Source organism: Melopsittacus undulatus, chromosome 9 (genome assembly GCF_012275295.1).
Source record: "Melopsittacus undulatus isolate bMelUnd1 chromosome 9, bMelUnd1.mat.Z, whole genome shotgun sequence".
Taxonomy (NCBI): domain Eukaryota; kingdom Metazoa; phylum Chordata; class Aves; order Psittaciformes; family Psittaculidae; genus Melopsittacus; species Melopsittacus undulatus.
The window spans coordinates 27,861,928-27,876,482 of NC_047535.1; the positions used below are offsets into that span (position 1 = coordinate 27,861,928).

Below are 14,555 nucleotides of genomic sequence, written 5' to 3' on the forward strand. Positions count from 1 at the left end.
GCAACTCCTTACTCATCCATGGAGTTCTCCTGGCCCTCCTGCTGGCCATCCTTTTAGTCGGGATGCAACACTCCTGAGTTTGTAGCAGCTGATCCTTGAATATCAACTAGCAGTCTTGGGCTCCCCCTCTAGGGCTGTATCCTATGGAACCTTACTAAGCAGGTTCCTGAAGAGGCCAAAGTCTTCTCTCTTGAAGTCCAGGGTAGTGAGCTTGCTGCATGCTCTTCTCACTGTCCTGAGGATCTCGAACTTGACCATCTCATGTTTGCTACAGATCAGATGCTTGCCTTGGTGGACCTAAGCCTAAAACATCTGATAATCTTGAACCCTGTCCTCACACTGTAAAGCTCTCATAGAGAACTTCATTCAGGTATTGTTCATATGGATGATTCTATATGGGCCTGTGCAGCTGGGGCTTAATAAATTGGAGGAGAGAGTGTAAAATCAGAGAGCAGGTTCAGGTCTCTACTGAGCAGAAACCCAAAGAGGGGGGGAGACACAGAAACATCTTTTGTGCCTTTTGTTCAGTTGATTTTTTTTTTTTGTTGATCTCACAACTACAAGGCATTCAGGATCTCCCCTTTCCAGTTATGTGACACCACTATTTTGGACCATTTGAACATTTTTTTTTTCCCAGCAGTGACCCTGTACTAGGAATTAACATCTTTGGCTATTTACAGTAATATAGACAAAGAAAACAAACATCAGTGGCTTTTGCTAGCAACTGATGTGCAGCAGACCAAGATCCATATTTGCTCTTGGAGACTCCTGTTCCTGTAGAGCCCTGGTCTGATGGACTTGGCTCCTTGAGAATGTGTACTGATGTCTGTGCAGAGCAGCAGAGGAAGATCTCCATCCTTGTTTTAAAGAAAAGATGTGTAGATGTGGCATTAGGGATATGGTTTAGTGGTGGACTTGGCAATGCTAGGTTAATGGTTGGACTCAATGATCTTTTCCAACCTAAACAATTCTGTGATTCTGTGATTTTGTGAAGGTGATAAGCTGATGTAGAAATGCTTTGGTGGGCAGAAAGGCAACACTGTGCCACACAACTCCCTGTTATTCAACCCTGCAGGTTTTTTGTCATGCTGTGTGTGAGGGGGTTTGGCAGTTATGGATTGTGAGAGGGCAAACAAGGGGGAAAATGTTTTCTCTCTCTTCCTCCTTGAGCGCCTGTGAAGGAGCTAAGCAAATGCTGGTTGTGGATTTGCAAATCATCACAGACTTTGACAATAAAAAGAGCCATGAAAATAGATCATGCAAAGAAGTCCTGGGTTAAGAAATCCCCTGGTACACTGGGACACAATAAAACCCCACTAAGCCAATAATCTGTGCACTAAGAACTCCTCAGGTTGTGCAAAGGAACTAAAACATTCTGTTTTTCTCAGTGAGGCAGAGGAAGTGATAGCTTGGGTTATGTAATGGCATGATAAAGAGTGCTTGCTCTTCAGTAGCCCTTACAGTCTAACTTGATTTACAGATCTGATCTCTGTTGATGACAGTACAGAGGCTGTAATGATGTCAACGACCGTGTCTGAGATAGTCTCAGTTGTGTCTTTATCCAAGTCCACAGAAACAAAATAATAAAAACAGATAATCACATTAAAGTAATGGTTTCAGATGACACTCACATGAAATAAGGTTATTGAGACTTAAACTGCTAGTTTGTCTTCTTCATTCTCATGTTCATATTGCAGGAGTTCTTGATGAGAGTATGAATGAATTTATGTAGCATGCATGCTGAAGTGTCTAGCTATGATGTGCAGAGCTGGAAACAATGACCACTGATGACTATAATAGTATTAGAGTAGCATCTACAGAGGCAGTCCTGACATAGGGCTCTTTTGTTCTTATCCAAAAGGGCTTATTATGCAAGTGAGAAACAGGCAAGATCTTATTTCCTGGTTCCCTCCTCCTTTACAGCTTTTATTGTCTCGGGTGCTTTGTAAGCTGTGTTTTACCATCTCTGCTTGAGTTCTATTTTGTATTGAAAGGATGGCTTCATACAGATAATTTTGTGTTGAAGATGTACTCTACATCTGTTTTAGAATTTCTCAGCCCTTAAGTATGACTTATCCAAAACTGACTCCCCTGGCAGGTGAGGGAAATGCACCTCCGGGAGCATTTTGCCCTGACACATGCACTATCTTGTAGGTATTGAGCTTTTTGTGTTAAAGCAGATATGAAATAAATTGTCAAAAATAAGTAGCTAAAGAATATCAGCTTAAAATAATTTCTCTTCTTGTTGGACTGCCTCTGAATTTCAGCTTAAAGCACTACATAGGGTCTTTGGTTGTTTCCACCCCGCTTTCCCTCTACTGCAGCTGAGTGAAGGCTGATTCCCTGCCTTGCTACTGTCTCCTGAATGCATGAAAGGGTATGTGCATGCTCCTGGGCTTCACTGGTGAATAATGTAGAACTCCTTGGGCTTTCAACAGTTTTAAGTAGGTCCTGCTAAACAGCAAAGTAATAAAAGAGTAATAAACTCTTTTACTTGCCAAGTCATCTCTCTACTACATCCACTTCAACTCTGTATTAGCCAGTGTGGTAAAGATATTCATCAAGGTTCTTTGTCATGGACTTTGCAATTCTAAGCATTCAAAGGAACTGATGGAAATACACTGGGACATTTTCAGGTGTAACAGCAAAGGTATGACCTTGAAGGTCAAGTGATTTGCCTTTTTGCCATGCAAGTGTGCTGAGCAGCTCTTTCATAGGCAGATAGAAGGTTCTTTTGTTTTTCAGACTCTTCCTAAAGTTGCTGATGTTCTTAAGGAGGGCTAAGCCATCCCTGCAAGGGGTGTAGGAAGTATTTGTTTTTTGCAAGTTTCTTTCTCTCCTTTGTGATTTAGACTCATTCTATTCTCATGAAGTAAGTCTATGGAACTATGTTGCTTTAGAAGCAGTTGCAGTAACTAAGCATTTAAAATATGCTGAGAGCTTCAAGCTTAAGACAGACAAAGCTCTCCATTGACTGTAATCAGAGCTGTTTTCTGAGTGCCTTCACAGAACTAGGTAGAAAACCACTTCTAAGGGTTAATGGGAATCAGGTGGTTTATGCCATTTGAAAACTTCAACAATCCTAGCATACATTACAGTATTCTTTGAGGAATACACTTCATATAATAAAGTCTGAATTATCCAAATTCAGTTTTCCAAAACTCCCTATTATTCATACTCCTTATTATCTATCAATTACAATCAAAATTACCTTCATTACCTGAAACTTTGATTATCCAAACATATTTGTTGTCCCTGGTGATACACTGATAATTGATCTTGTACTGCTTTGCTCCAGCAGATGCTTCACTGGTTATGAAATTAAGGCACTGTTGGTCTGACTTGTCTTTCTGTGCTGCTCAGCACAGACTTAGTTCAGAGTTACAAAGATTATGAGTACAGCTCTGGATAATCTACCATTGATACAATGTACTTGGAGGAAGTGGATGTGATAGCAGCTTCTCTAGCAGCGTGTCTAAGAGAACCTTCTTTGGGGTAACTTAATTCTGGAGAAAATAGAAGAGGATGGGAGGACTGAATCTTCCTAAAGAGCAAAGTATGTCACTGCCATAAAGCCCCAGCTTTTCTCAGTGCATTATGACAGTTGCAGATAAAGTCCTTCATACTGGGACTTCTACATTTCCAATTTGGCCACTGATTATTGCTTTTGGGTCTTTGTCAGGGTTTAAGTCCAGTTGGTAATTCAGAAAAAAACATGCAGCCATTTGCGCACTCCCTCCTCTCTCCCCCCTCCCCCTTCTCCCTGAGGGATGGGGAGGAGAATCGAAAGAGTTTAACTCCCACAGGTTGAGATAAGAACAGTCCAGTAACTAAGGTATAACACAAACCACTGCTGCTGCCACCAATAATAATAATGATAAGTGAAATAACAAAGGGAGAGAATGCAAGCGCTCACCACCCGCCTACTGATACCCAGCCTGACTGGAGCAGTGATCTAGCCCTTCCAGGTAACTGCCCCCAGTTTATATACTGGGCATGACGTGCTGTGGTATGGAATACCTCTTTGTTTAGTTTGGGTCAGGTGTCCTGTCTCTGCTTCTTTCCGGCTTCCCCTACTCCCTGGCAGAGCATGAGACTCAAAAAGTCCTTGGTCAGAGTAAACATTACTGAGCAGTAACTAAAACCATCAGTGTTATCGGCGCTGTTCCCAGGCTGAAAGTCCAAAGCACAGCACTGCAGCAGCTACAAAGAAGGAGAAAAATGACTGCTACTGCTTAACCCAGGACAGCCTTACAACATCAAAAGCTTAATGTGATTCTAGAATGTGATCATGATTCCTGTTATAAATGTAGTTTTAGGTCTGCAGCAAATTTCCACCAAATGGAACTTGATCAGAGGCATGTTTCTGAGCCACAAACTCTCCTTATGGCTGTTCTCATGGTGGTTCCACTTAAGCACCTGCTATTGCCCATGGCTGCCCCCGAGGTCAGTAACTAGCAGAAAATGATGAATCCTACAGTAAAATACCACTTGCTACAAGGAACTGAGCTTTTAGTTGACCTACTTGACATACCCTAAAGGCATTTAAAAGGAATATCAAATATCTGAAAGGCTTGTTTGAAATGAGAAGTGAATGGTTCTGAATCTCACATTTCCCTGCCATGGCCCTCTGTCTTGTGGAGCCATAGTACTCTGAGTAGCAGTACTTTGTACTTTTGTGTGCTGTATCGCATGATTTAAACTATAAGACATATTTATATTTAAATTAGAGATAAAATACTATTTATTGTTCATTTCTTGGAACTATTGCACTTGTTATTGACGTGAAGAATTATTTTAAGCAGCTTCAGTGGGATGAGAAGATGAGGTAGAGTTAAAAATTCCACTGTATAAAGGTTGCAGTGTGGTCTTAAACCAGTGCACTAATACTGCAGAGGGATCCATGTCAAAGATTTATACTGATTGCTCTTGGTTCTGCTGAAATCACTAATTCTTTGGTTTATTGCATAAATCTGGTCTTCTGTGTTAGTGTAAACATGCACTAAGCTGCCTTATTGGGATCAACTATGCTTAAATAACTTGTATTAATGAGTCTTTTATTAATGCTAAGATGTGGCATAGCAAGATAAAAAAAATGTGTGGTGTTGATAGTCTGAATAAATTTTTAAGTTTTTCTTGTAATCGTACTGCATTTTCATTGGTTCTTCATCATCTTTATCATTCACAGCTAAGTTTTCTCCCAAACCATCAAATTTCATGATGTACTATGTCCTGTACTGTACCAAAGCAGCTTTCTAAAATATATTTAAATCAAATTGTACATGTAAAACCCGTTAAAGAGTGTTCCTCCACCAGTTCGTATTATGAATGCTCGCTCTTAATGCAAATAGCCTCTATGGATTTCCTTCCAAAAGTGAGTCATTCCCTCTTACAGAATAAGGTTTGTCCTGGGGGAGAAGCGTCAGTTCTTGAGCTACTGCAGTTTCATGTACATCCTAATTCAGTGGGTTTAGTGAGGACTGAATTGATGCCTTGACGTATTGGTGTCGTAATGAAGCAGAGTAAGTATTTGATTCCTTTTTAAAGGCTTTTTGATGCTTTATTTCTGTACATACGTGCACTATTTCAGATGTTCTTGCTTCCTTAATTCCTTTTATAGGCAGTGTCTGTTTGACCATTATTGTTTTCTTCACATGGAGAAATTGCTCCCATAGCCTTCAAAATGTGAAGAATTGTTCAAGGGCAGAAAAAAAACTAAATGACTGGCAGTTGCTTTTCAGTTATATTAATTTTATTCATCATGCGTTCTCCTGTGTGTTTTTCTGAGCTATGGGACTCCTTTCTTTTAGCAGTTAGAGCTTTTGAACAAACAAAACTTCTGCTTAGATGCAATGATGAAGTTAGTACCCCTGCCTGTGCTCCTCTGTTGAATCTGGGGACAACACTGTGTTGAGTTTTAATACCTGAAGCTTCATCTGACTGATTCTCTCTGCTTGGGGCACTTGATGCAAATTAATGTAAAATAGAGTATAAGAAAAGAATATTATCTCAGCCAGCTTCCCACAGCACATTATTTCTGCATTCCCACCACATGCAGAAGGGGTCTTTCATACAGACACATAAGTTAGTTAGAAATAATACTTTATTACAGACTTCTGCAGCTGACTCTTCTGGCCTCTGAGCTCCCAGCAGCCACACCAAAGTGTCTTCCCACCTCACTGAGGGCTGAACTGACCGCTAAGCAGCCTCGTGCTCAAGGGATGGCCTCTCTATGTGTCTTTCAAATGCTTTCTGCTGTTAGGAAGAGATGGTAGCAGAGTCTGTGGTGCTACAGTCTGTAGTAATCCTAAAATGAGCAAAACCCTGCTCATCTCCAAGGCAAGAGTTGCTCTGTAAATGATTGGGATGTTTTCAGCTAGGAGGAAGAGACTTTAAATTATTCACTCAAGCTGATGAGATATGTGAATTAATGCTAAGTCTCCATAGGTACCGTAGTTTGGGCCACATTATGGAAAAAGTCAGTTTTGATAATTTTCCCAAGCTGTTGTAAGAGACTTCTAAAAAGTCTCCCGAGTAGGAGCAGTATTTCCATCCCAGTGTGAGCCATGGATTCCTGACCATGTTACACATCAAAACTAAATCATTTTCCTACGTTAAAACCTTTTGTAACAAATAGCTTAGAAAATTAACACTATTGGTTAAACTCTAGAGCTTCATAAATAAGCAATTACCTTTTCACTTTAAGATGTTCTGCCTTTTTCCCCTTGTATTTTGTTCTCTTTAAGGCCTCACATATTAAGAAAACACATGCATTTTAAGATTTTTAAGTGAGTCCTCAAAAAGACAAAAAAAAATACCAGACCCTATTCCTATTGTTAGAATGTCATTACCTGGAAAGCCTTTAATTTTTTTTACTTTATAAAGCTTTGAATTGTTCTGTTTGAAGTTCAAATTCAGGAATAAAACAAAAGTCAAAACAGAAAGTTTGACTATATAGCAAATTAATGGGCTTAACCAGGAAAAAACTGTGTTTAGTTCTAGTGCTTGTCACATGAAAGGAATTCTAACATCTTGGGGAGTTCTTTCTTTTTTGTTTTTTTTTCTTTTTTTGACACCCCCCCCCCCCCCCCCCCAAGGCCATTTTCCCAACATTTCACAACTACAGAACATGTATACCTTGATAGTTGTGTGTGAAAATTTATAATGGGCACTTTGTGGGGTTGATCAGAATCCCATTAAAGGGAGCACAGAGCCTGTCTTAGATCTTAAATAGAGAATTACAGTAATTTAGGCTTCAAAGTCAAAATTCAGATAAAGCAAATAAAAATTGCTACTCTGATCAGCTTAAAATCATTATGCACTTAACAAATGCTCACTTCTTGGTAGTGATCCATAATCTCCAGTGTGAGCATATCCTTCAATACTTATTTCCTTGAGAATTTGTACCCGTGCTTGGCACAACTATAGAGGTTTGACAGTGCCCACTGCAGAAGCACACTGCAGTAACTGCATTGGAATGCCAGTCTCACAGGGCTCCAGTTGTTATGATCGAAAAAGGCAATGAAAGAGTAAAAGAGATTTACATTAATGTGTGCAGCCTTGACTGTTGAGGGCTACAGCTGGCACATGTGTTTCAGCATCCTTGCTCTGCTGATGTGGAGAAAGTTGCTGAACCATTCTTTCTTGGCCGTGAGTATGGACTTTTCCAATTTTAATAGACCAACAGGCAGAGGCTGTTAATTTGAATTATGGAGGAGGCTCACGGGTTTTGGTGCATTAAACAGCCTTCCCAAGGTTGTGCAGGGAGGGGTCTGCTGTACCTGATATATAAGAGTGAGTGATTTTGTTGAAATAATAGGTTATCCTTTAGGTTTTAGGCCAGCTTGAGGGTATTGAGTCTCACCCAGTGTTGCTTTACTGCTACTTTATGGTTATGCACTTCCACTAATATACCTGGAGTTTTAGTCTACTATCTACTGGTAGTCTTTGGAAAATACTGACATTCCTAATTGTTTAATGAATCTTTAATGGAGCTTTTAGTGTGTGTGAGGGTATGCATGTTGATTTGTGTATGTGTATGTAGGTATTAGGAAAATACATAAGGCTGTTGAGAGACTCTTGCAAGATCCAGAGAGGGGAATATATGATCAAAGATTATCATAAGGTGTAAAGGTTTTCCAGTCCTTAAAATTGACATATTAAATTGCATATACTCTAATGATGTGAACTGACTCAGAGAATTTGAAGGAAATAACAGCTGTGCACATCAAAGCTTAAAAATAGAAACTTCATCAGTCAGTAGCAGTTCAGAATGAATAAAGAAATCGTGATGTTATTAATTATGATGGTTAGAGAAAGGAAACATAAAGTTCAAACTTTCTGAAGGCAGAATGCTGTCTTCATTCATGCAGTATGTCTGCTGGGTATCGGCCCCTTGTTCTGCTAAGCCACTCTGTAAAGGTGGGGGCCATTGTCCAAACATAGACACCTACTGCTATTTCAGATAGCCTAAGATGACTGAGGCTTCCCACCTGGCTGACAGATAGGACAAAAGGCATATGGGAGTCTCCTACCCTTCTTGGAGTGGCAGCTGTATGCCCTGAGGCATCTCAGATGGCAGTGGCTGCTTCTGTCTCAGGAGGAACTGCACATAGACATAAGTACAGACTCACTTTCACTTGCATCTTTAACACACAGTCACCTGAAGCACATCAGTAGTAGTTCATAGCAGCATTTGCAGTGGGTAGTTGCAGGAAGCAATGAACAGTTTATCTAATTTTAAACTTAGGAAGAATTTTGAGGTGAATTGAGCATTTATCCAGATTGAAATCTGACCAGGATAAAAAGTTAAAAACTATACTACTGTTAAAAACTGTAGTCATAAACTATGATTCAAAGTTGCAGTGGATGGTTTTTTTCCTAATGACCTCAGATCCATTCATTCATTTTAACATTTGCCTTTTTATGTATTCATAGTTAAATATAACTTGAATGTTGTCCTAATTACATTCTTATGTTAATTTAGCTCTGATTCAGAATTTCTGTCACTATTCTTTGTAGAATTATTTTGAAAGGATGGAAAGTTCAGTAAAGATGCTCCAATGTGTGATTGTGCCTTTGAATTATTTATCACATTGAAAGACAGAAATACGGTTAAAATCTAGTTTGAGTTGTAAATGAGTCTTGGTAACGTAAGGAGGAAGTGAAAATCCTTTTTGCAGAGCAATGTGGTTTATGGGCACATCATTTGATATTGTGGGAGTACTTTGCAGCCCCACATGAACAAACAGCCTCATGGCTTAATAGGAAAACATCCACTGCACCAACAGCAGATGCTATCTAAACAGATAAGACAGATAAAATGTGATAGAAGAGAGAGAAAGGTACAGAGACAACTTGCCCAGATGACAGAGCAGATCAGTGACAGAATTAAGAAGAGAAAACAGATGTCCTGCCTTAGTCACAACCAGCACACTCTCCCTCTCCTGTGTGCTATGGAAACAAAAGCTCTCCTAAGCAGCATTTAGCCCATGTTTTTCACAATGCATCACAGTGGCAAGTAGTGCAGTGTTAACAGAAGGCTGAAGAATCCATGATTAATGCAAAAACTCATACTTGTGGCTGTGGCCCTGAGCTAGAGGATAAGCAATTGCTGGCGAGGCATGTGTGAGACTGAGAGGGTGAGAAACTGCTGGGAAGAAATTCTGACGGAGAAAAGGAAACTTGTCTTAATGTAACCAGCAGTTTTGCTTAGAGGTAAGTGAAGGGAAATTCTTCATTCATAAATGGTTCATTGACCCATGATAATAAAGCAGTGCTGCAGAAGAAGGATAATTATCTACTTAAGTATTAGATGCCCTAAGGGTAAAAGCTTCCCTTCTCTCCTTTTAAAAAATGAACTCGGATTAAGCGAATGTCCTTTTTCCTGTTTTAGTATTGACACGGATTTCCTTTTTATGAGTAAAATTAATTAGTTTTCTTTTCCTTTATTCCTGGTATGGAAATCAGGTCTGCCAAGCAAGTTTCCAGCTCTTCCCTTGGGCCCTAAGTTCAGCCAATAGCATCCTTTATGGAGGTGCTTTGTATAGTGTGCTGGGAAGGCACAAATGTATTACAGGAGATTTATTATGCCCAATAGCTTGCCAAAAGGTACAGCATTTTGGAACTAAATCCCAAAAAACTAGGCTTTTTGTCCCCATCCAGGGTTGGTTTATTTCCAAGTACCTGATTTCTAAATACATAATTCTCCTTTCTTAAACTTTAATACTGTAAGTTGTAACAAGAAGAAAAAAAGAATACTTATGGCATAGTTGATTCTGTGGGGGGCCAGGTTTTCAATGCAGATTAACACCCACAGCCAGGGCCAGTCTTGTCCTGTTCTGCTGGGAGCTTGCTCTAAATATCTGCTCCTACTTTAGCAAATACCCATTACAGTCTTGTCTGTCCTCATCTGGACTCTGGAAAATGATCAAAACCTACCCTACTTCTTCACTTCCAGAAGATGTCTGGGTTTCTCTCCAATCAGAATTATAAATGCAATGCCTACGATAAACTAAGTGAAAGTAATCATGTTGTCTGTTTATGGAAATAAATCATATAATCATAGAATGGTTTAGGTTGGAAAGAACCTTCTGATCATCTAGTTCCGACCCCATCTCTTGCATGTATTAATCTTTATTCCAAACGTGAGTCTTGAAAATCAGGTTGATGTAACCTTTCTGTGAACCTGTTAACTACAGAGCATCTGCGAGTTACCTTTCCTGGAGTATAGAAAATATTCCTGAATAATTGAAGGCTTCATGATGCAATAAAAATAAAGATGACTATAATACAATGGCATGGAACTTAATTTTCTTGAGTTAGTCCTTTGAACACCTGCCTTAATACTGAAAAAAATAAGTTGTTAATTTTCATAGCCTTTGCTCATGAAAGTTCAAGTAGTGTTAAAGGTGATTTTAAAGTCTTTGTTCTGCAAACACAATAATGTAAAGTCAGAAAAAAAGTCCTGTCTGTGGGGAATTGAAATAAGAATCAAGTCCCAAGTCCCTACCTTTTGGATTTACGCAACTGAAACTCTGCTGTTCTGGACCTTATTAATAATGTTATAAAACTAACTTTCAAGTGAGGAATCATGGCAATTATTAATTTCTGTGAGCGCAACAGATCATATATAGTGAATAGTGTCTGTGTACTTCTATTGTTTACTTTGTAGTTCCATTTCACTGCCTTGTGAAGCACAGTCACCAAGCTAGAATAAAACCAAAGTGTATTTATATGGTTGTGAACACTGTGCTTAAAAGGGAATAATTTTAATTATATTAATGTTTTTCTAAGGACATGGTATTTTTAAAAGGTGAGTGTTCCCTCTGAATGGTATGTAGAATTAAGAAATCTACTATTATAAGCATATGGTCAGCTTTTCACATTTAGGTACCTAAAATTAGAGATGCAAGATCAAGATTCTCTAAAGTACATACCACATATGTGGAAAAGAATTGTAAAACTGCTGTCTCAGATCATACAAGCAAACCCATCATAAATTCCTTCAGCTTTCCTCCATTTTTAATCACAAAAGGAAATGTCTCAAACTTTCAGAGGTGTTAAATATGAGCATCTCCCCATCAAAGTGGTAACATGGAGTCTGAAAACTTTGATTTCCTTAAGATGTTTCACTCTTAACAGATCACATGATCATGGGATGGTTTGGGTTGGGAGGGACCTTAAAGATCATGTAGTTCCAACCCCCATACCAAGAGGAGGGACACCTGCTGGAGCTTAGTTTAGTCATTTTGCCCATATCTGAGGGATCTGAGGAATCTTCTGAACAAAGCATCAGAGTATCATAAGATTCTCTGTATTTAGCCTTGTGCTGTGGTTGCTGCAGCTATAATCCTTGGAGAAAAGTTTAGGCAATTCAAAGTTCATCAGAAGTGGGTATGGGCAGGGGATTGAGACACTTCATTCTGGATCATTAAAACTTGTGTTTGTGCCTTGACAATAACACCTTCAGATGTCCTTGTTTGTCCTCTGCGGCCTGTGGAGCGTTTCCGTGACTTGCGTCCTGAGGAAGTGGCAGATTTATTTTGTGTGGCACAAAGGGTTGGCAACGTGGTGGAAAAACACTTCTGCGGCACCTCACTCACCATTTCAGTTCAGGTTTGTAAACCAGGTAACTGAAAGAGGTTTAATGGTTTGTTTTATCAAGCTTTCAACCTTCTTCCCTAGCCCAATGACAAAAGGACATTCAAATTTCAGGGGGCAATAAATGCAAAATAATACTGATAAGAAAAGCAGCACAATGACTGCATTGCAGTCTGCCGGATTTGCCATTGAAAGAAACCTAAAAGACAAAACAGCAAAGTGTGGATAATTAATTAGTTGCAAAACTTTGGAATAAGCCTGCAAATGCTCCCGAATGCAGTGCTTGCTTGTTAGTATTTCAGCAAATACTCTTCCTTCAAAGAAGTCTTTGCAGGATTGACTTAGAAAAGGCAACCACATCATGCTGTTCAGCAGGTAACCCACTGCTTGTGATAGAAATGGGTAATTCCTGCTCACAGCTATTTATTTGTAGGCAGAGAGATGTAGCTATGTAAATATGTTATCAATTCCGACCTTTCAGTTATTTTTGCTGGGTGTTTTTATGCCAAAAAAAAAGAACTCTGTTTCAAGAAATAATGAGACTAAGCCTATTTCATTAGAATCAGAATTTAAGCAAGCATTCTTTGATTAAATTCTCACAGGTATGATTTTATATTTACAGGATCAGAAATCTGCTGCTAACTATTCAAAAATATGATCTGAGAGAATGAAAAATGGCAACTGTTGGTTTTATGGTCTAAGATGTGGTTTCTCACTTTGCCATGGCTTGAGATGGAAAGATGTCTTGCCCAAGACCTTTGTGTTGAATGATCCCCAGGAAAATAGGCTACATCAGTAGCTGTATGTTTATTTTAACATACAGTGCAATTCAGTTTAAATTATTGTTGAATAAGATTTTCTGAATTCTTGTGTGATCACTGTGAGTTCCTCTAACCTGAGACTTCTCTCTTTGCTTACAGGATGGTCCCGAAGCTGGACAGACGGTGAAGGTGAGTGCTTATTATGTAGAATACAAATTAAGAGACAATTATAGGAACTAATAAAAAATCAAAGCTAGTCATCTGCAGACCATTGCTGTATCGCTATTTTATACTTGAGATTAAAAAATCCCAAGTGTACAATAGCTGTAAATAGTTTTTATTGAATTTGCATAGGATAATGTTTACAGGTTTTCTTTCTAGGAAAAAAATTTCAATCATAAAACCATCTCTAAGCTGCTGGGTGTATTTATGCAAGAAGAGCCTTAGAAAAGAGGCATCTGTTTAAGCCTTTTGTTTGTGTTATGGAGAAAATATTGCCCTTCTATTCATAATCTCTTTGTTTGTCTTTTTATTGCCTAATGAGTTGTAGCTAATTATAGGAACAGTTAAACTGAACCACATTATGAAAACATACCTTTTTGTCTCAGCTTTCTCTCTGTATATTCACATCACATTCTTGTTACTGAAGTTCAAATGTAATGGGGCCAGTGAAGCTTAAACACAGATTTTAAGTGTACTTCTGAAAAAAAGATGGGGGGTGGAGGGGAAGGGAAGGATTTATGATTATACTCTCCACTTAAGTAATAAGATAGATAACATCCAAGATGACTCTCCAGCCATGTTTCACTGCCTCGTACTGCAAATGCATGTGTAGTTAGATTATATGCCTGAACATTAGATAAAGGCTATTTTCACATTTGGAATCAAAGGAAAGTCAAATATGGCTGTGGGTTAGCACTTTGTGAAATCAAATTAGATGTCTCAAAGAAGCTGTTTGGGTTGATTAAGATAACTAACAAGCAAATGATGGCATATAGAAACATTTTACTTCTTTCCAATTTGCTGCATTGACCTTATTTTTCCTACTCCTTTTTGTTGCCTGCCTTGAATATATAAGAGAAAGATAATAGGGAGAGAGAAAAAGGAATCAGAAAATTCCCAAGCTCTGAGAAGCTGAGGAGTGATGCAGGAATGTAATAGAATTTACTTCTGTACTGTGACAAAACAGGTTCCTCTTTAGAGTGCCTTTGGTGGGGTTCACTGGGAATGCCTGTTCATAGGTGAAATATTTATATTTAAATACATACTGATATAAGTTTTGTCATTAAGACCAACATGTTTTAAGAAGCAGATCACAGGATTTCTTTTGCTAACTTGGACAATCGTTTTTTCTGTGTAAAGAAAAGAACACAGGAATGATTATATTAAAACTTCTGAAAACTTCCTAATATGAATAAGCAAAAATAGATGTAAAAATTCCCATCCTCTGTGATTGTGACGAGTAACAAATGCTTATGTAGGTCTTAAAAAGGCAAGAAATTCTGTATCATTTTTTATTCCGCCTTGAGACAAAGAGTATTAAGGGTTAATCTGTCTAATATATTGTAAAATGGTAGCCACCCTTCGTGCTTCCTTCTCACACTTTTAATAAGAAGTAGATGAAAATGACCAGGTCTTACAGCTGAGAGCCCTAGATTCTGTAATAAAGAGTGTTTATTCATAAATCAGAGA

The 14,555-nt window shown here is 38.7% G+C and overlaps 1 protein-coding gene across 2 annotated transcripts in view; it reads left to right on the plus strand.

The window, feature by feature from the left end:
• The window catches only part of FHIT (fragile histidine triad diadenosine triphosphatase), a 566,029-nt gene that overhangs the window by 405,841 nt on the left and 145,633 nt on the right, over window positions 1-14,555 (plus strand). For both annotated transcript variants that reach the window (XM_031049259.2, XM_005149392.4), the window contains exons 3-4: window positions 11,972-12,117; window positions 13,023-13,052. In XM_031049259.2, the coding sequence (XP_030905119.2) occupies window positions 11,972-12,117; window positions 13,023-13,052 (176 nt within the window). The remainder of the gene's footprint in view (window positions 1-11,971; window positions 12,118-13,022; window positions 13,053-14,555) is intronic.